Raw genomic sequence first — 23,320 nt, 5'->3', positions numbered from 1 at the left:
CACCACATCCTCATTAGACTGTTTACTGTTCTGCTTCCTTATCCTCTAAACAAATCACATCTGTTTTACACTTGTATCCATCAAATTCTTAACACCATACAGATGTAGTAATTGTATCTGTACTACTCATGAATGAATGAGATGTAGCAACAGAAGCAGCTACATAATTGGTACGCTCAGTAACAGTTCAGTTTGTCTTGACTTGGAGCAGTTCCCTTGAGTCTTGACTACACAGGAAGTAAAGTATTTCCTTCCCCGACAATCATACACATCTGTTGCCTCTTGACATGGCTTTGCCCCGAGCCTGCCCATTGACTCAAATGCCATAGGAAACAGACACTTCCGCTAGCGTCCCTGCACACTACCTTTTCTGACTGAACCCGTGCTTCCTAGCCACCGTGCTTCTACACCTGCATTGCTTGCTGTTTGGGGTTTTAGGCTGGGTTTCTGTACAGCACTTTGAGATATCAGCTGATGTAAGAAGGGCTTTATAAATACATTTTGATTTGATTTGTTAGCTTGCATTAGAGAACGTTCATGGTCGAAGTAAAACTACCTTAGTTATTAACCTTCTCAAACGGTATGTCTTGTTGGAACACACCTCAGGTTTCCGCAATAAACTTTTTTTCCCATGGAACTCTTTGGTTCATTGAAGAGAGCCTCCAACCTTGGTGTGTTCATCACAAGAGGAGGTCTTCTGACAGGTCTGACCCCTCTCTCCAAGAGGTTACTGCCAGGACAGTTTTTGTAGTCCTGGTTTAACAGGACAGTTGAGCAACACCATGTTTTCCCTCAACCAGTTCTGCTGTTCCTGCTTCTCCTCACATCTGCTCCTGAGCATCCCTGACAGTTTGATCACTGGAGGATGGTACCCACCTGCCATGGACCCCCCCCCTATGCATATTCAATGAGGAAACACAAATGAATGAGACAACCATGGGTGTTAATGAAATCTTGCAGTGTAATTCAAGCCGGCTGCGTATTATCACAGTTTGATTCTCCACTGTGACATATTAACATATTCTCTGTGAACAAATGTTCAAACCTAGCGCTTTGAGGAATGGCTGTGTAAACACCTCAGGTCTCTATGGAGTTCTGGCATTAAAACAGAAGAGGATGTTGTATTGAGAGTTGTTTCTCAACTAAAGCTAATCAAATGTTCAAACCTAGCGCTTTGAGGAATGGCTGTGTAAACACCTCAGGTCTCTATGGAGTTCTGGCATTAAAACAGAAGAGGATGTCGTATTGAGAGTTGTTTCTCAACTAAAGCTAATCTAGTCATCTTTTTCTAAGCGTTCACACCTCTGCTTGTTGATTCTAGGCTCTATTTTAAAGATGTGGTTTGTCTGATCTTTACATCACAGCCATTCATTTGTTGAGAACAGTGGCTCCTTTCATCATGTCTTTGTTCAGGTTAACAACAGGAATGTATTTGTAAAGATTAGACTAAAATGTTGGTGTGATGGAGTAACTGTTTGGCTGACAGGACAGAAATACAATGTACTTAGTAAACACTAATAAAGTTGGCTACAGGCATACAACAGGTGAAGAACTTACAGTGAAATGCTTACTTACAAACCCTTAAGAACACATTCTTATTTACAATGACGGCCTATCAAAAGGCGAAAGGGCTCCTGAGGGGACGGGGGCCTGGGATTAACAATTTAAAATAAAATACAAATATAGGACAAAACACACATCACAACAAGAGAGACAGCACAACACTACATAAAGAGAGACCTAAGACAACAACATAGCAAGGCAGCAACACATGAAAACACAGCATGGAAGCAACACAACATAACATCAACATGGTAGCAGCACAACATGGTAGCAGGACAACATGGTAGCAACACAACATGGTAGCAGCACAACATGGTAGCAGGACAACATGGTAGCAACACAACATGGTAGCAGGACAACATGGCAGCAGCACAACATGACAACATGGTAACAGCACAACATGGCAGCAGCACAACATGGTAGCAACACAACATGGTAGCAATACAACATGGTAGAAGCACAAAACATGGTACAAACATTATTGGGCATAGACAACAACACAAAGGGCAAGAAGGTAGAGACAACAATACATCACGCGAAACAGCCACAACTGTCAGAAAGAGTGTCCATGATTGAGTCTTTCAATGAGATGGAGATAAAACTGTCTAGTTTGAGTGTTTTTTTGTAGCTCATTCCAGTCGCTAGCTGCAGCGAACTGAAAAGAAGAGCGACCCAGGGAAGTGTATGCTTTGGGGACCTTTAACAGAAAGTGACTGGCAGAACGGGTGTTGTATGTGGAGGATGAGGGCTGCAGTAGATATCTCAGATTGGGGGGAGTGAAGCCTAAGAGGGTTTCTATAAATAAGAATCAACCAGTAGGTTTTGCAACGGAGATGACCAGTTTACAGAGGAGTATAGAGTGCAGTATAAACAGCATTGGTGGCAAATCTGATGGCCAAATGGTAATGAACATTTAGCCGCTCAAGAGCAACATTACCTGCCAATCTATAAATTACGTCTCCGTAATCTAGCATGGGTAGGATGGTCATCTGAATCAGGGTTAGTTTGGCAGCTGGGGTGAAAGAGGAGCGATTACGATAGAGGAAACCCAGTCTCAGCTCCTTAGCCTGGAGCTTTGATATGTGCTGAGAGAAGGACAGTGTACCGTCTAGCCATACCCCCCAAAAGAGCAAGAGGGTAATTAATAATATGGGGATGAGGTAGTTGGGTGTGCTATTTACAGATGGGCTGTGTACAGGTACAGTGATCGATAAGCTGCTCTGACAGCTGATGCTTAAAGTTAGAGAGGGAGATATAAGACTCCAGCATCAGAGATGTTTGCAATTCGTTCCAGTCACTGGCAACAGAGAACTGGAAGGGAAGGCGGCCAAAGGACGTGTTGGCTTTGGGGGTGACCAGTGAGATATACCTGCTGGAGTGAGTACTATGAATGGGTGTTGCTATGGTGACCAATGAGCTGAGATAAGGCGGAGCTTTACCTAGCAAATACTTACAGATTACATTTACATTTAAGTCATTTAGCAGACGCTCTTATCCAGAGCGACTTACAAATTGGTGCTTTCACCTTATGACATCCAGTGGAACAGCCACTTTATAATAGTGCATCTAAGTCTTTTAAGGGGGGAGAAGGATTACTTTATCCTATCCTAGGTATTCCTTAAAGAGGTGGGGTTTCAGGTGTCTCCGGAAGGTGGTGATTGACTCCGCTGTCCTGGCGTCGTGAGGGAGTTTGTTCCACCATTGGGGGGCCAGAGCAGCGAACAGTTTTGACTGGGCTGAGCGGGAACTGTACTTCCTCAGTGGTAGGGAGGCGAGCAGGCCAGAGGTGGATGAACGCAGTGCCCTTGTTTGGGTGTAGGGCCTGATCAGAGCCTGGAGGTACTGAGGTGCCGTTCCCCTCACAGCTCCGTAGGCAAGCACCATGGTCTTGTAGCGGATGCGAGCTTCAACTGGAAGCCAGTGGAGAGAGCGGAGGAGCGGGGTGACGTGAGAGAACTTGGGAAGGTTGAACACCAGACGGGCTGCAGCGTTCTGGATGAGTTGTAGGGGTTTAATGGCACAGGCAGGGAGCCCAGCCAACAGCGAGTTGCAGTAATCCAGACGGGAGATGACAAGTGCCTGGATTAGGACCTGCGCCGCTTCCTGTGTGAGGCAGGGTCGTACTCTGCGGATGTTGTAGAGCATGAACCTTTCCCTGTGCTTAGCCCTACAGGAACGGGCCACCGCCTTGATGTTAGTTGAGAACGACAGGGTGTTGTCCAGGATCACGCCAAGGTTCTTAGCGCTCTGGGAGGAGGACACGATGGAGTTGTCAACCGTGATGGCGAGATCATGGAACGGGCAGTCCTTCCCGGGAGGAAGAGCAGCTCCGTCTTGCCGAGGTTCAGCTTGAGGTGGTGATCCGTCATCCACACTGATATGTCTGCCAGACATGCAGAGATGCGATTCGCCACCTGGTCATCAGAGGGGGAAAGGAGAAGATTAATTGTGTGTCGTCTGCATAGCAATGATAGGAGAGACCATGTGAGGTTATGACCGAGCCAAGTGACTTGGTGTATAGCGAGAATAGGAGAGGGCCTAGAACAGAGCCCTGGGGACACCAGTGGTGAGAGCGCGTGGTGAGGAGACAGATTCTCGCCACGCCACCTGGTAGGAGCGACCTGTCAGGTAGGACGCAATCCAAGCGTGGGCCGCGCCGGAGATGCCCAACTCGGAGAGGGTGGAGAGGAGGATCTGATGGTTCACAGTATCGAAGGCAGCCGATAGGTCTAGAAGGATGAGAGCAGAGGAGAGAGAGTTAGCTTTAGCAGTGCGGAGTGCCTCCGTGATACAGAGAAGAGCAGTCTCAGTTGAATGACTAGTCTTGAAACCTGACTGATTTGGATCAAGAAGGTCATTCTGAGAGAGATAGCGGGAGAGCTGGCCAAGGACGGCACGTTCAAGAGTTTTGGAGAGAAAAGAAAGAAGGGATACTGGTCTGTAGTTGTTGACTTCGGAGGGATCGAGTGTAGGTTTTTTCAGAAGGGGTGCAACTCTCGCTCTCTTGAAGACGGAAGGGACGTAGCCAGCGGTCAGGGATGAGTTGATGAGCGAGGTGAGGTAAGGGAGAAGGTCACCGGAAATGGTCTGGAGAAGAGAGGAGGGGATAGGGTCAAGCGGGCAGGTTGTTGGGCGGCCGGCCGTCACAAGACGCGAGATTTCATCTGGAGGAGAGAGAGGGGAGAAAGAGGTCAGAGCACAGGGTAGGGCAGTGTGAGCAGAACCAGCGGTGTCGTTTGACTTAGCAAACTAGGATCGGATGTCGTCGACCTTCTTTTCAAAATGGTTGACGAAGTCATCTGCAGAGAGGGAGGAGGGGGAGGGGGAGGAGGATTCAGGAGGGAGGAGAAGGTTGCAAAGAGCTTCCTAGGGTTAGAGGTAGATGCTTGGAATTTAGAGTGGTAGAAAGTGGCTTTAGCAGCAGAGAGAGAAGAGGAAAATGTAGAGAGGAGGGAGTGAAAGGATGTCAGGTCCGCAGGGAGGCGAGTTTTCCCCATTTCCGCTCGGCTGCCCGGAGCCCTGTTCTGTGAGCTCGCAATGAGTCGTCGAGCCACGGAGCGGGAGGGGAGGACCGAGCCTGCCTGGAGGATAGGGGACATAGAGAGTCAAAGGATGCAGAAAGGGAGGAGAGGAGGGTTGAGGAGGCAGAATCAGGAGATAGGTTGGAGAAGGTTTGAGCAGAGGGAAGAGATGATAGGATGGAAGAGGAGAGAGTAGCGGGGAGAGAGAGCGAAGGTTGGGACGGCGCGATACCATCCGAGTAGGGGCAGTGTGGGAGGTGTTGGATGAGAGCGAGAGGGAAAAGGATACAAGGTAGTGGTCGGAGACTTGGAGGGGAGTTGCAATGAGGTTAGTGGAAGAACAGCATCTAGTAAAGATGAGGTCGAGCGTATTTCCTGCCTTGTGAGTAGGGGGGAAGGTGAGAGGGTGAGGTCAAAAGAGGAGAGGAGTGGAAAGAAGGAGGCAGAGAGGAATGAGTCAAAGGTAGACGTGGGGAGGTTAAAGTCGCCCAGAACTGTGAGAGGTGAGCCGTCCTCAGGAAAGGAGCTTATCAAGGCATCAAGCTCATTGATGAACTCTCCGAGGGAACCTGGAGGGCGATAAATGATAAGGATGTTAAGCTTGAAAGGGCTGGTAACTGTGACAGCATGGAATTCAAAGGATGCGATAGACAGATGGGTAAGGGGAGAAAGAGAGAATGACCACTTGGGAGAGATGAGGATCCCGGTGCCACCACCCCGCTGACCAGAAGCTCTCGGGGTGTGCGAGAACACGTGGGCAGACGAAGAGAGAGCAGTAGGAGTAGCAGTGTTGTCTGTGGTGATCCATGTTTCCGTCAGTGCCAAGAAGTCGAGGGACTGGAGGGAGGCATAGGCTGAGATGAACTCTGCCTTGTTTTCCGCAGATCGGCAGTTCCAGAGGCTACCGGAGACCTGGAACTCCACGTGGGTCGTGCGCGCTGGGACCACCAGATTAGGGTGGCCGTGGCCACGCGGTGTGGAGCGTTTGTATGGTCTGTGCAGAGAGGAGAGAACAGGGATAGACAGACACATAGTTGACAGGCTACACAAGAGGCTACGCTAATGCAAAGGGGATTGGAATGACAAGTGGACTACACGTCTCGAGTGTTCAGAAAGTTAAGCTTACGTAGCAAGAATCTTATTGACTAAAATGATTAAAATGATACAGTACTGCTGAAGTAGGCTAGCTGGCAGAGGCTGCGTTGTTGACTATGTAGGCTAGCTGGCAGTGTCTGCGTTGTTGACACTACACTAATCAAGTCGTTCCGTTGAGTGTAATAGTTCCTACTGTGCTACTGTGCTGCTATTCGGGGCTAGCTGGCTAGCTAGCAGTGTTGATTACGTTACGTTGCGTTAAAAGAACGACAACAGCTGGCTAGCTAACCTAGGAAATCGCTCAAGACTACACAATTATCTTTGATACACAGACGGCTATGTAGCTAGCTATGTAGCTAGCTACGATCAAACAAATCAAGCCGTTGTACTGTAATGAAATGAAATGAAAAATGTGATACTACCTGTGGAGCGAAGCGAAATGCGACCGGATTGTTGAGTGCGGAAGTTCTGTTCGGTAGACGTTGGCTAGCTGTTGGCTAGCTAGGAGTGTCTCCTACGTTAAGGACGACAAATAGCTGGCTAGCTAACCTCGGTAATTTAAGATAATCACTCTAAAACTACACACTCTAACTACACAATTATCTTGGATACGGAGACAGCAAAGACAACTATGTAGCTAGCTAACACTACACTAATCAAGTCGTTCAGTTGAGTGTAATAGTTGTGCTGCTAATCGGTAGACGGTGGACTAGCTAACGGTGGACGTTAGCTAGCTGGCTAGCTGCAGGGCAGTGTAGACTGCGTTAGGACGACGAAATACGATAATTACACAATTATCTATGATACAAAGACGGCTATGTAGCTAGCTAAGAAGAAATTGCTAAGATTAGACAAATCAAACCGTTGCTAATCGGTAGACGGTGGACTAGCTAACGGTGGACGTTAGCTAGCTGGCTAGCTGCAGGGCAGTGTAGACTGCGTTAGGACGACGAAATACGATAATTACGCAATTATCTATGATAGAAAGACGGCTATGTTGCTAGCTAAGAAGAAATTGCTAAGATTAGACAAATCAAACCGTTGTACTATAATGAAATGTATAATGTAATGAAATGTAATGAAATGTAATACTACCTGCGGACCGAGTGCAGATGCGACCGCTCGCTCCAACCCGGAGCCAGTGGTTTTGGAGACGGATATGTAGTGAGGGCCAGCTAACGAGAGCATACAGGTCGCAGTGGTGGGTATTTTCGGCAGCATGAGTGAAATTTGTTGCGAAATAGGAAGCCGAATCTAGATTTAATTTTGGATTGGAGATGCTTAATGTGAGTCTGGAAGGAGAGTTTACAGTCTAACCAGACACCTAGGTATTTGTAGTTGTCCACATATTCTAGGTCAGAACCGTCCAGAGTAGTGATGCTAGTCGGGCGGGAGGATGCGGGCAGAAATTGGTTGAAGGGGATGCAGTTAGTTTTACTAGAATTTAAAAGCAGTTGGAGGAGTGGTGTATGGTGTTGAAGCTCATTTGGAGGTTTGTTAGCACAGTGAACAAAGGGAGTGAGGTTAAGGTTAGAGAAAGCTTGCTGGACACTAAGAAAGCTTTGTTGTAGAGGATTTAACACAACATCTGAAGAGGGGCTAGCTGAGTATAAGACTGTATCATCTGCATATAAATGGATGAGAGAGCTTCCTACTGCCTGAGCTATGTTGTTGATGTAAATTGAGAAGAGCGTAGGGCCTAGGATTGAGCCTTGGGGTACTCCCTTGGTGACAGGCAGTGTCTGAGATAGCAGATGTTCTGAAGTTTAAGGAGTTTAAGGAGCTCCTCGGACTCAGTGACTGCCTGCAGGGAGAAACTTTGTAGCGGGGCAGGGGGGAAAATGGGGGGGAAATGGAGGAGAATAAAAAGGGAGGAGCATCGGGGATAGTCACATTAGAAGCGGTGGGAAATGAGGAAATGTTAGATGGGCAAAGACGCATGGCTGAGTCAAATAGGAATCCTGACTTAATGAAGTGGTGTTCAAAGAGCTCAGCCATGTGCTCCTTGTCAGTAACAACCACATCATCAACATCAAGGGACATGAGCAGCTGTAAGGAGGAGGGTTTATTCTCCAGGTCTTTAACCGTTTTCCAGAAATTCTTGGGGTAGGACCCACAGAGAGAGAACTACTCCTTAAAGTAAGTAACTTTGACCTTCCACTTATTTCTCATTCACCAAATTGACTTTTTGAGGTGGAGTAACTGCCAGATCACAGTCGAACCAAGGGCTGAACCTGTTTTTAACCTGTTTTATTAACAATACCACTGAAAATATCTTCGACAGAGGGGATCGAGCTGATTCTATACCATTTTACATAGGCCAGGTCATGAAGGAAGAATTGCTCATTAAAGTTTTTTAGCAAGCGTCTATGACAAATCAGGACAGGTCGTTTCAATGAGCAGCCATTACGAACACAGGCTGTAAAACAGGGGATCACTAAGGTCATTACAGAAAACAGACTGATACCTATCAGGATTATTTGTAAGGATAACATCAAGGAGAGTAGCGTTTTCTGGGTGTTTGGAGTCATACCTTACACAATTGGTAGTAATCTGAGAAAGATTTAGGGAGTCTCATTGCTTTAGGACTTGGTCAGTTGGTTTAAGCATGTCCCAGTTTAGGTCACCTAGCAGGACAAATTCAGACTTAGTGTAAGAGGCCCGGTGAGAGATTAGGGCAGGTAGAGTACAGGTCGGTGCTGATGGTGGACGATAACACCAAGTAACAGTCAACAAAGAGCTATTTGAAAGTTTAATGCTTAAAACCAGCGAATCAAATTGTTTGGGGACAGACTTTGTGGAGACAACCGAGCACTGAAGGTGTTCCTTGGTAAAGACTCTGTATTGCTGAAAAAGGTTATAAACAGAAAGGTTAACATCAGTATTCAAAACACTCCACAATACTAACCTAAATGACAGAGTGAAAAGAAGGAAGACTGTATAGAATACAAATATTCCAAAACATGCATCCTGTTTGCCACAAGGCACATAAGAAATACTGCAAAAAATGTGGCAAAGAAATTACATTTTTGTCCTGAATACAAAGCGTTATGTTTGGGGCAACTCTTCATATTTTCAAGCATTGTGGTGGCTGCATCATGTTATGGGTATGCTTGTCATCGACAAGACCTAGGGAGATTTTTTGGGATAAAAATAAATGGAATAGAGCCAGAGGATGAGAGGAAAGGCAAAATCCTAGAAGAAAACCAGGTACAGACACTGTGAGACGAATCCACCTTTCAGCAGGACAATAACCTAAAACACAAGGCCAAATCTACACTGGAGTTGCAGTTTTGACTTAAATAGACTAGAAAATCTATGGCAAGACCTGAAAAATGGCTGTCTAGCAATGATCAACAACCAACATGACAGAGCTCGAAGAATTTTAAAAAAGAATAATGGGCAAATATTGTACAATCCAGATGTGCAAAGCTCTTAGAGACTTATCCAAAAAGACTCAGTGTTTCAAACATGTATTGTCTCAAGGGGGTAAATACTCATCTAATCAAGATATATTAGTGTTTTAATTTTCATAAATGTTTTACAAATGTTAGCATTGTTCTTCCACTTTGACGTGACAGAGGATTTTCTGTAGATTGTTGACTCAACAATTACAATTTAATCCAGTTGAATCCCACTTTGTAACACAACAATGTGTGAATATTTTCTGTAGGCCTAGTGAACATATCATTCAATGTAAAAACATATTCTTATATAAATGCCATAAGTATGTAATAACAAATTGCTCAAACAAGCCATTTTGGAGAATTGTAACCCTTATGGAGAAATAGCCTAATTCAACATGTGCAGTGATTACATTTGCAACTCAAGTATAGTGAAAGGGAAGGAAGTCTCAACATGAGTATCTATGGATTGAGTATCTATGGATTGAGTATCTAGGGATTGAGTATCTAGGGATTGAGTATCTAGGGATGGAGTATCTATGGATGGAGTATCTATGGATGGAGTATCTAGGGATGGAGTATCTATGGATGGAGTATCTAGGGATGGAGTATCTATGGATGGAGTATCTAGGGATGGAGTATCTATGGATGGAGTATCTATGGATGGAGTATCTAGGGATGGAGTATCTATGGATGGAGTATCTAGGGATGGAGTATCTATGGATGGAGTATCTATGGATGGAGTATCTAGGGATGGAGTATCTATGGATGGAGTATCTAGGGATTGAGTATCTAGGGATTGAGTATCTATGGGTTGAGTATCTATGGATTGAGTATCTAGGGATTGAGTGTCTATGGGTTGAGTATCTAGGGATTGAGTATCTAGGGATTGAGTATCTAGAGATTGAGTATCTAGGGATTGAGTATCTAGGGATTGAGTATCTAGGGATTGAGTATCTATGGATTGAGTATCTAGGGATTGAGTATCTAGGGCTGGAGTATATATGGATTGAGTATCTATGGGTTGAGTATCTAGGGATTGAGTATCTATGGATGGAGTATCTAGGGATTGAGTATCTATGGGTTGAGTATCTAGGGATTGAGTATCTAGGGATTGAGTATCTATGGGTTGAGTATCTATGGATTGAGTATCTAGGGATTGAGTATCTATGGGTTGAGTATCTAGGGATTGAGTATATATGGATGGAGTATCTAGGGATTGAGTATCTATGGATTGAGTATCTATGGATTGAGTATCTATGGATTGAGTATCTAGGGATGGAGTATCTATGGATTGAGTATCTAGGGATGGAGTATCTAGGGTTTGAGTATCAAGGGATGGAGTATCTATGGATGGAGTATCTATGGATTGAGTATCTAGGGATGGAGTATCTATGGATTGAGTATCTAGGGATGGAGTATCTAGGGATTGAGTATCTATGGATGGAGTATCTATGGATTGAGTATCTAGGGATGGAGTATCTAGGGATTGAGTATCTATGGATTGAGTATCTATGGATTGAGTATCTATGGATTGAGTATCTATGGATTGAGTATCTATGGATTGAGTATCTAGGGATTGAGTGTCTATGGATTGAGTATCTATGGATTGAGTATCTATGCAAAATGGTCCAAATGGGAATGATTTGTCAGTTCATTTTAAACCAACGTCTGACCGATGGTGACAGACATTCTCCAAATATAAAGCAAAACAAATACTGTTTCTTTACAGAAATCAGTTTAGCTCATTATTCACACAAGTCGTATTGTTATGGTTACTGTAAAACCAAACTCCTAGGCACACAACACAAAACCCCATTCAGATGTGTTCCTTACTTTAGTTCATTAATCATTTGGAGAACCCGCCGGCGCTATAAGATTAATTATTTCAAGGATTAAATGATTTTGTATCATATTATGACAGCTTTTTTACACTTTAGTTGGCCCGTTTCCATGGAAATCTTTTTTTGGGGTGGGGGGGGTGGGGGGTGGGCCTACACCTCTCCGTTGGGCCTCCACACACCTGACAAAACATTGGCACTGATGAGTCAAACAGCAGCAGCAATAGGAGCCAGTGTCCCGAATGGCACCAATTTTCCCTACACAGGGTCCTGGTCTAAAGTAGTGCACTATATAGGGAATAGGGCCCTGGTCTAAAGTAGTGCACTATATAGGGAATAGGGTGCCATTTGGCATGCCGGCAGTGTGTGAAACCTTCATCGGGTCAACACCAAGTTAAGAGTCATCCTGAAGGCAGAAAACAAGCCACTGAGAACCTCTCCTTCTTCTGTGGTTGAGAGTGTTAGTGTGTACCACCTGAAGGAAAGGACAGGGGCTTTGTTCATTTTCATCTGGTACCATTTTACAGGTTAAAACAGCGCAAAAATACTTTTGTTGGATCAGATGTATATTTACATTGATAAATGTGTGTTTTTCCCTCAAACAGCAGACGTATCATTGTACTGCACTGTAGGGCATGTGTATCAACAGTACAGTTGAGGTCTTTGGAGGGGAAATGCTCTGGTCAGTAAAACGTTGAGCCCATCCTGTGAACTGTATAGGATGTGTCCCAACACGAACAGGGTCATTTCTGTTTTGTCTCAACACAACTCATTAAAAGTAACTCACGTCAACACTGATAATGATCTTTTAGATTCTCTGAGGTCATACAGCCATATAGCATCATCAGTCATGGATTGGTTTTCCCAAAAGACCTTTCGGCCGTGAAAAGAAACTGGGGACTTCTGGTGTCCATCATTTACCCCACAGATAACATGACGCACATAGAAATACAAAGAAACTGGAGACTTCAAATGCATCAAAGCAATATTGTGAATGGCCTCTTCAAGTTGGTGCGGAAATAATAGTTTGAGAGACCAAATCAGTGCAGATGTTTCAAACTAAAGAAGGAAATCCACATGGACAAACGTATCATGTGCACTGGGTAGGTAAATGGCAACTCCTAAGAAATATACACTACCGCTCAAAAGTTTGGGGTCACTTAGAAATGTCCTTGTTTTTGTCCATTAAAATCACATCAAATTGATCAGAAATACAGTGTAGACATTGTTAATGTTGTAAATGACTATTGTTGCTGGAAACGGCTGAATACTAACGGAATATCTACATAGGCCCATTATCAGCAACCACCACTCCTGTGTTCCAATGGCACGTTGTGTTAGCTAATCCAAGTTTATCATTTTAAAAGGCTAACTGATCATTAGAAAACCCTTTTGGAATTATGTTAGCATGGCTGTGTGCTTGATTTTATACACCTGTCAGCAACAGGTGTGGCTGAAGTAGAAGAATCCATTCATTTGAAGGAGTGTCCACATACTTTCGATAGAAGGCATGAGGTTCCCTTTTGAAACCGAGGGGGAGGAGTCGGGAGTGTGATCAGCTGACCATTAAAGAGTTTCTATTGGCTGCCTGCCATTATGCAAATGAGAGAAAAGAGCAGAAGTGGTGCATCCATTCTTACGTCTCAAAGAATGTTTAATATTCCTAATATGTCCCTGGGTACCTCCCAAATGCAACCCTACTCCCTATATAGTGCACTACTTTTCTTCATAAGTAGTGGACCTGAAAGGGAATTGAGTGCCATTAGGACCTAGGCCCTGAATCGCCTCTCTGTGTGGTAACAGAAACAGTGTTGCCCAACTCAGGTTCCTTTACAGAGAGAGAGGGCCAGGCCAAGTGGGGGCAATTACAAACCAAACAGCCCCTCTGATTGGACAGGATTTAGCCGACCATGATGCACTGGGTCGGGGCCTCATCTTGTTTGTTCTGGATGGTGAATAGAGAGGGGTGGGGGGACAATCCCCTAACCAATTGTGTGTGTTTTTTTGCATTATTTGTAGGTTATTTTGTACATAATGTTTCTGCCATCATGTCTTATGACCGAAAAGAGCTTCTTGATATCAGGACATTGATTTTTAATTTTACTCCACACTCAGAGACGCGTACAAAGCTCTTCCTCGCCCTCCATCTGGCAAATCTGACCATAATTCTATCCTCCTGATTCCTGCTTACAAGCTAAAACTAAAGCAGGAAGTACCAGTGACTTGGTTAATAAGAAAGTGGTCAGATGAAGCAGATGCTACTGGACTGTTTTTGCTAGTACAGACTGGAATATGTTCAGGGATTCTTCCTATGGCATTGAGGAGTACACCACATCAGTCACTGTCTTTATCAATAAGTGCATTGATGATGTCGTCCCCACAGTGACCGTACGTACATACTCCAACCAGAAGCCATGGATTACAGGCAACATCCGCACTGAGATAAAAGGTAGAGCTGCCGCTTTCAAGGAGCGGGACTCTAACCCAGAAGCTTATAAGAAATCCTGCTATGCCCTCCGACGAACCATCAAACAGGCAAAGCATCAATACAGGACTAAGATCAAATCGTACTACACCAGCTCTGACTTTTGTCAGATGTGGCAGGGCTTACAAACCTTTACAGACTACAAAGGGAAGAACAGCCAAGAGTTGCCCAATGATACGAGCCTACCAGACGAGCTACATTACTTCTATGTTCGCTTCGAGGCAAGTAACACTGAAACATGCATGAGAGCGTCAGCTGTTCCGGACGACTGTGTGATCACGCTCTCCGCAGCTGATGTGAGTAAGACCTTTAAACCGGTCAACATTCACAAGGCCGCATGGCCAGACTGATTACCAGGATGTGTACTGCGAGCATGCACTGACCAACTGGCAAATGCCTTCACTGACATTTTCAACCCGTCTCTGACTGAGTCTGTAATACCAACATGTTTCAAGCAGACCACCATAGTCCCTGTGCCCAAGAACGCTAACGTAACCTGCCTAAATGACTACCGACCCGTAGCATTCACGTCTGTAGCCATGAAGTGCTTTAAAAGGCTGGTCATGGCTCACATCAACATCATCATCCCAGAAACCCTAGACCCACTCCAATTTGTATTCCGCCCAAACAGATCCACAGATAATGCAATCTCTATTGCACACCACACTGCCCTCTCCCACCTGGACAAAAGGAACACCTGTGTGAGAATGCTATTCATTGACTACAGCTCAGCGTTCAACAACATAGTGCCCTCAAAGCTCATCAATAAGCTAAGGACCCTGGGACTGAACACCTCCCTCTGCAACTTTATCCTAGGATCCTGGTCCAAGGAGAGAACAAGGCACTCACAGCCAAGTTAACATGGATTGTCTACTCAGGGAAAACAGGGTGATGAAGGAGTCACTACTAGACAAAGTCATAACGTGTGAAAATCGAATGTTTTCTGGGATTCCTGAGGACACATCCAATAATGCAGAGGACGCGATCAGAGAATTCATTTTATCTGCCTTGAAACTTCCTATAGAGACTGTAAACAAGGTGTCTTTCCACCAAGTACACAGACTTGGAGCTCGGAGCGACAAGACCAAGGGTCCTCGACCGATCATGGCACAATTTTAACACTACCAACAAAAGGAGAGGAAGGAGCTTAAAGGGACCAAATTCGGTCTGAATGACCAATATCCAAGGGAGATAAACGAACATCGCAAGAAACTGTACCCGGTACAGAGGATGCTATTCATAGACTACAGCTCAGCGTTCAACACCATAGTGCCCTCAAATCTCATCAATAAGCTAAGGACCCTGGGACTAAACACCTCCCTCTGCAACTGCATCCTGGACTTCCTGACGGGCCACCCCCAGGTGGTAAGGTTAGGCAACAACACATCCGCCACACTGATCGTCAACGCGGGGGCCTCTCAGGGGTGCGTGCTCAGTCCCCTCTTGTACTCCCTGTTCACTCATGACTGCACGGCCAGGCACGACTCCAACACCATCATTAAATTTGCCGATGACACAACAGTGGTAGGCCCGATCACCGACAACGACGAGACAGCCTATAGGGAGGTGGTCAGAGGCCTGGCCATGTGGTGCCAGGACAACAACCTCTCCCTCAACGTGATCAAGACCAAGGAGATGATTGTGGACTACAGGAAAAATAGGACCGAGCACGCCCCCATTCTCATCGACGGGGCTGCCGTGGAGCAGGTTGAGAGCTTCAAGTTCCTTGGTGTCCACATCACCAACGAACTATCATGGTCCAAACACACTAAGACAGTCGTGAAGAGGTCCACGACAAAACCTTTTCCCCCTCAGGAGACTGAAAATATTTGGAATGGGTACTCAGATCCTCAAAAGGTTCTACAGCTGCACCATCGAGAGCATCCTGGTATGGCAACTGCTCGGCCTCCGACCGCAAGGCGCTACAGAGGGTAGTGCATATGGCCCAGTACATCACTGGGGCCAAGCTTCCTGCCATCCAGGACCTCTATACCAGGCGGTGTCAGAGGAAGGCCCTAAAAAGACTCCAGCCATCCTAGTCATAAACTGTTCTCTCTGCTACCGCACGGCAAGCGGTACCGGAGCGCCAAGTCTAGGACCAAGAGGCTTCTGAACAGCTTCTACCCCCAAGCCATAAAACTCCTGAACAGCTAATCAAAGGGCTACCCAGACCCCTCTTTTACACTATCGCTACTCTCTGTTATTATCTATGCATAGTCACTTTAACTCTACCTCCATGTACATATTACCTCAACTAACTGGTGCCCCCGCACATGGACTCTGTACCGGTACCCGCTGTATATAGCCTCACTATTGTTATTTTACTGATGCTGTTTAATGATTTATTTTCTATTTTTGTTTTACTTAACAGTTATTTTTCTTAAAACTGTGTTGTTGGTTAACTTACTTGCCCTGTTAAGTAAAGGTTAAATACATAAAACATTTACAAATCTTTGTAGTGACTGGGTATATTGATACACCATCCAAATGAATTAATACATCATTGATGAAGCCTAATTAATAACTTCACCATGCTCCTAGGGATATTCAGCTTTTTTCTACCAATAGGTGCCCTTCTCTGTGAGGCATTGGAAAACCTCCCTGGTCTTTGTGGTTGAATCTGTGTTTGAAATGCACTGTTCAACTGAGGAACCTTACAGATAATTGTATGTGTGGGGGGTACAGAGATGAGGTAGTCATTCAAAAGTCATGTTAAACACTTAGTGCACCCAGAGTGACTACAACTTATTATGTGACTTGTTAAGCACATTTTTACTCCTGAACTTATTTAGGCTTCCCGTAACAAAGGGGGTTGAATACTTATTGACTCATTACATTTCAGATTAAAAAAGTTTTTCCATTTCAAAAATATTCTGCAAACAAAATTTCCCTTTTGACATTATGCGACTCCAAATCTACATTTCAGGCGGCAATACGACAAAATGTGGAAAACGGCAAGGAGTGTATATGCTTTCTGAATACATGGATATTATGGTTACTAATGTAATGTGAAAACCTTTAGCTGTCTGAATGTCTTCTCTTGGGAGAAACCTGGTTAGTACCAACTAACTGCAGAGTCCCTTGGAAAAAGGCTTAGACCGATCTCATAAATTCCACTTGAAAACATGTCCAAGTTATACCCGTTTGAGCTTAAAGAGGCAATTAGCAGTTGAAACAATAACAAAGCCACCAACCCGCGGCTGTCGGTGAAAAGCTGAGGGATGGGGAAATGGAACTGCTCTCAAATTGACGGACAGAGATGTGGATTTAAGGACTGACTATCCATGATATTAAGATTATAGTTTTAACCATGTATTGTTTGTTTGCATTTACTTTGTTGACAAAACATTGGGAGTAAAACACGCTTTATATTTTGGGTTCTGATGGGCTGCGACAGTTGAACTGAACTCATGAGGCATTTATAAGTTATATTCTTCAAGAATCTACGGGTACATATCATTAATTTATAATGCCAAAAAAAAATGGATGTAGCACCTGCAGATTGTCCCTTTGATGCAGTGATTATTGGCTAATTATTGCTATGCATAGATTATACAAAGCTTCAATAAAGTCCCTTTAAACAACCTACAAAACTGTTTTTTCTTTCTACAATGAAAGAACCATTTCAAACTGTTTCCATGTTGTATTTTCCAGGACCCTGGCGAGTGTGGGAAAAGAGCTGAAAGATAACTTCCTGAAAGCGCTGGCGGAGCGAGAGGAGGCCAACCGTACTGGGAAAATGACTGTGAGTAGAGACTGTACATTATTACAGCACTCACATATCTACGTAATGGGCTTTCTCCCCCCGAAACATACCTCTACCATTCCATTAGGAGTTAGGATCTGGAGGGAACAGAATACTTTCTCCCCCCGAAACATACCTCTACCATTCCATTAGGAGTTAGGATCTGGAGGGAACAGAATACTTTCTCCCCCCGAAACATACCTCTACCATTCCATTAGGAGTTAGGATCTGGAGGGAACAGAATACTTTCTCCCCGAAACATACCTCTACCATTCCATTAGGAGTTAGGATCTGGAGGGAACAGAATACTTTCTCCCCCCGAAACATACCTCTACCATTCCATTAGGAGTTAGGATCTGGAGGGAACAGAATACTTTCTCCCCCCGAAACATACCTCTACCATTCCATTAGGAGTTAGGATCTGGAGGGAACAGAATACTTTCTCCCCCCGAAACATACCTCTACCATTCCATTAGGAGTTAGGATCTGGAGGGAACAGAATACTTTCTCCCCGAAACATACCTCTACCATTCCATTAGGAGTTAGGATCTGGAGGGAACAGAATACTTTCTCCCCCGAAACATACCTCTACCATTCCATTAGGAGTTAGGATCTGGAGGGAACAGAATACTTTCTCCCCGAAACATACCTCTACCATTCCATTAGAGTTAGGATCTGGAGGGAACAGAATACTTTCTCCCCGAAACATACCTCTACCATTCCATTAGGAGTTAGGATCTGGAGGGAACAGAATACTTTCTCCCCCGAAACATACCTCTACCATTCCATTAGGAGTTAGGATCTGGAGGGAACAGAATACTTTCTCCCCCGAAACATACCTCTACCATTCCATTAGGAGTTAGGATCTGGAGGGAACAGAATACTTTCTCCCCCAAAACATACCTCTACCATTCCATTAGGAGTTAGGATCTGGAGGAACAGAATACTTTCTCCCCGAAACATACCTCTACCATTCCATTAGGAGTTAGGATCTGGAGGGAACAGAATACTTTCTCCCCAAAACATACCTCTACCATTCCATTAGGAGTTAGGATCTGGAGGGAACAGAATACTTTCTCCCCAAAACATACCTCTACCATTCCATTAGGAGTTAGGATCTGGAGGAACAGAATACTTTCTCCCCCGAAACATACCTCTACCATTCCATTAGGAGTTAGGATCTGGAGGGAACAGAATACTTTCTCCCCCGAAACATACCTCTACCATTCCATTAGGAGTTAGGATCTGAGGGAACAGAATACTTTCTCCCCCGAAACATACCTCTACCATTCCATTAGGAGTTAGGATCTGGAGGGAACAGAATACTTTCTCCCCGAAACATACCTCTACCATTCCATTAGGAGTTAGGATCTGGAGGGGAACAGAATACTTTCTCCCCGAAACATACCTCTACCATTCCATTAGGAGTTAGGATCTGGAGGGAACAGAATACTTTCTCCCCCGAAACATACCTCTACCATTCCATTAGGAGTTAGGATCTGGAGGGAACAGAATACTTTCTCCCCGAAACATACCTCTACCATTCCATTAGGAGTTAGGATCTGGAGGGAACAGAATACTTTCTCTACCCCGAAACATACCTCTACCATTCCATTAGGAGTTAGGATCTGGAGGGAACAGAATACTTTTTCCCCCGAAACATACCTCTACCATTCCATTAGGAGTTAGGATCTGGAGGGAACAGAATACTTTCTCCCCCGAAACATACCTCTACCATTCCATTAGGAGTTAGGATCTGGAGGGAACAGAACTTTCTCCCCGAAAATACTTTCTCCATTAGGAGTTAGGATCCAGAATACTTTCTCCCCCAAAACATACCTCTACCATTCCATTAGGAGTTAGGATCTGGAGGGAACAGAATACTTTCTCCCCGAAACATACCTCTACCATTCCATTAGGAGTTAGGATCTGGAGGGAACAGAATACTTTCTCCCCCGAAACATACCTCTACCATTCCATTAGAGTTAGGATCTGGAGGGAACAGAATACTTTCTCCCCGAAACATACCTCTACCATTCCATTAGGAGTTAGGATCTAGGGAGGAACAGAATACTTTCTCCCCCGAAACATACCTCTACCATTCCATTAGGAGTTAGGATCTGGAGGGAACAGAATACTTTCTCCCCCGAAACATACCTCTACCATTCCATTAGGAGTTAGGATCTGGAGGGAACAGAATACTTTCTCCCCCCGAAACATATACCTCTACCATTCCATTAGGAGTTAGGATCTGGAGGAACAGAATACTTTCTCCCCCGAAACATACCTCTACCATTCCATTAGGAGTTAGGATCTGAGGGAACAGAATACTTTCTCCCCCGAAACATACCTCTACCATTCCATTAGGAGTTAGGATCTGGAGGGAACAGAATACTTTCTCCCCCGAAACATACCTCTACCATTCCATTAGGAGTTAGGATCTGGGAGGGAACAGAATACTTTCTCCCCCGAAACATACCTCTACCATTCCATTAGGAGTTAGGATCTGGAGGGAACAGAATACTTTCTCCCCGAAACATACCTCTACCATTCCATTAGGAGTTAGGATCTGGAGGGAACAGAATACTTTCTCCCCCGAAACATACCTCTACCATTCCATTAGGAGTTAGGATCTGGAGGGAACAGAATACTTTCTCCCCCGAAACATACCTCTACCATTCCATTAGGAGTTAGGATCTGGAGGGAACAGAATACTTTCCTCCCCCGAAACATACCTCTACCATTCCATTAGGAGTTAGGATCTGGAGGGAACAGAATACTTTCTCCCCCGAAACATACCTCTACCATTCCATTAGGAGTTAGGATCTGGAGGGAACAGAATACTTTCTCCCCCGAAACATACCTCTACCATTCCATTAGGAGTTAGGATCTGGAGGGAACAGAATACTTTCTCCCCCGAAACATACCTCTACCATTCCATTAGGAGTTAGGATCTGGAGGAACAGAATACTTTCTCCCCAAAACATACCTCTACCATTCCATTAGGAGTTAGGATCTGGAGGGAACAGAATACTTTCTCCCCCGAAACATACCTCTACCATTCCATTAGGAGTTAGGATCTGGAGGAACAGAATACTTTCTCCCCCGAAACATACCTCTACCATTCCATTAGGAGTTAGGATCTGGAGGGAACAGAATACTTTCTCCCCGAAACATACCTCTACCATTCCATTAGGAGTTAGGATCTGGAGGAACAGAATACTTTCTCCCCCCGAAACATACCTCTACCATTCCATTAGGAGTTAGGATCTGGAGGGAACAGAATACTTTCTCCCCTCGAAACATACCTCTACCATTCCATTAGGTTAGTTAGAACAGATCTGGAGGGAACAGAATACTTTCTCCCCCGAAACATACCTCTACCATTCCATTAGGAGTTAGGATCTGGAGGGAACAGAATACTTTCTCCCCGAAACATACCTCTACCATTCCATTAGGAGTTAGGATCTGGAGGGAACAGAATACTTTCTCCCCCGAAACATACCTCTACCATTCCATTAGGAGTTAGGATCTGGAGGGAACAGAATACTTTCTCCCCCGAAACATACCTCTACCATTCCATTAGGAGTTAGGATCTGGAGGGAACAGAATACTTTCTCCCCGAAACATACCTCTACCATTCCATTAGGAGTTAGGATCTGGAGGGAACAGAATACTTTCTCCCCGAAACATACCTCTACCATTCCATTAGGAGTTAGGATCTGGAGGGAACAGAATACTTTCTCCCCCGAAACATACCTCTACCATTCCATTAGGAGTTAGGATCTGAGGGAACAGAATACTTTCTCCCCGAAACATACCTCTACCATTCCATTAGGAGTTAGGATCTGGAGGGAACAGAATACTTTCTCCCCCGAAACATACCTCTACCATTCCATTAGGAGTTAGGATCTGGAGGGAACAGAATACTTTCTCTAAAACATACCTCTACCATTCCCGAAACATACCTCTACCATTCCATTAGGAGTTAGGATCTGGAGGGAACAGAATACTTTCTCCCCCGAAACATACCTCTACCATTCCATTAGGAGTTAGGATCTGGAGGGAACAGAATACTTTCTCCCCCGAAACATACCTCTACCATTCCATTAGGAGTTAGGATCTGGAGGGAACAGAATACTTTCTCCCCCGAAACATACCTCTACCATTCCATTAGGAGTTAGGATCTGAGGGAACAGAATACTTTCTCCCCGAAACATACCTCTACCATTCCATTAGGAGTTAGGATCTGGAGGAACAGAATACTTTCTCCCCCGAAACATACCTCTACCATTCCATTAGGAGTTAGGATCTGGAGGGAACAGAATACTTTCTCCCCCGAAACATACCTCTACCATTCCATTAGGAGTTAGGATCTGGAGGGAACAGAATACTTTCTCCCCCGAAACATACCTCTACCATTCCATTAGGAGTTAGGATCTGGAGGGAACAGAATACTTTCTCCCCCGAAACATACCTCTACCATTCCATTAGGAGTTAGGATCTGGAGGGAACAGAATACTTTCTCCCGAAACATACCTCTACCATTCCATTAGGAGTTAGGATCTGGAGGGAACAGAATACTTTCTCCCCCGAAACATACCTCTACCATTCCATTAGGAGTTAGGATCTGGAGGGAACAGAATACTTTCTCCCCCGAAACATACCTCTACCATTCCATTAGGAGTTAGGATCTGGAGGGAACAGAATACTTTCTCCCCCGAAACATACCTCTACCATTCCATTAGGAGTTAGGATCTGGAGGGAACAGAATACTTTTTCTACCATTCCATTAGGAGTTAGGATCTGAGGGAACAGAATACTCCCCGAAACATACCAGAATACCTCTACCATTCCATTAGGAGTTAGGATCTGGAGGGAACAGAATACTTTCTCCCCCGAAACATACCTCTACCATTCCATTAGGAGTTAGGATCTGGAGGGAACAGAATACTTCCCGAAACATCTCTACCATTCCCCAGAATACTTTCCCCGAAACATACCTCTACCATTCCATTAGGAGTTAGGATCTGGAGGGAACAGAATACTTTCTCCCCCGAAACATACCTCTACCATTCCATTAGGAGTTAGGATCTGGAGGGAACAGAATACTTTCTCCCCCGAAACATACCTCTACCATTCCATTAGGAGTTAGGATCTGGAGGGAACAGAATACTTTCTCCCCGAAACATACCTCTACCATTCCATTAGGAGTTAGGATCTGGAGGGAACAGAATACTTTCTCCCCCGAAACATACCTCTACCATTCCATTAGGAGTTAGGATCTGGAGGGAACAGAATACTTTCTCCCCCGAAACATACCTCTACCATTCCATTAGGAGTTAGGATCTGGAGGGAACAGAATACTTTCTCCCCCGAAACATACCTCTACCATTCCATTAGGAGTTAGGATCTGGAGGGAACAGAATACTTTCTCCCCCGAAACATACCTCTACCATTCCATTAGAGTTAGGATCTGGAGGGAACAGAATACTTTCTCCCCCGAAACATACCTCTACCATTCCATTAGGAGAGATCTAGGATTCATTAGAGTTAGGGAGGAACAGAATACTTTCTCCCCCGAAACATACCTCTACCATTCCATTAGGAGTTAGGATCTGGAGGGAACAGAATACTTTCTCCCCCAAAACATACCTCTACCATTC

At 44.7% G+C, this 23,320-nt stretch overlaps 1 protein-coding gene across 1 annotated transcript in view; it reads left to right on the top strand.

Moving 5' to 3' along the window:
- The window catches only part of cfap299 (cilia and flagella associated protein 299), a 300,550-nt gene that overhangs the window by 71,430 nt on the left and 205,800 nt on the right, over positions 1 to 23,320 (top strand). The window contains exon 3 of the mRNA XM_065011317.1: positions 17,564 to 17,654. Coding sequence (XP_064867389.1) covers positions 17,564 to 17,654 — 91 coding nt within the window. The remainder of the gene's footprint in view (positions 1 to 17,563; positions 17,655 to 23,320) is intronic.

Source organism: Oncorhynchus nerka, linkage group LG27 (genome assembly GCF_034236695.1).
Source record: "Oncorhynchus nerka isolate Pitt River linkage group LG27, Oner_Uvic_2.0, whole genome shotgun sequence".
NCBI classification, from domain to species: domain Eukaryota; kingdom Metazoa; phylum Chordata; class Actinopteri; order Salmoniformes; family Salmonidae; genus Oncorhynchus; species Oncorhynchus nerka.
The sequence above is the reverse complement of the archived record's forward strand: the minus strand, read 5'-3'. Positions and strand labels throughout refer to the sequence as shown.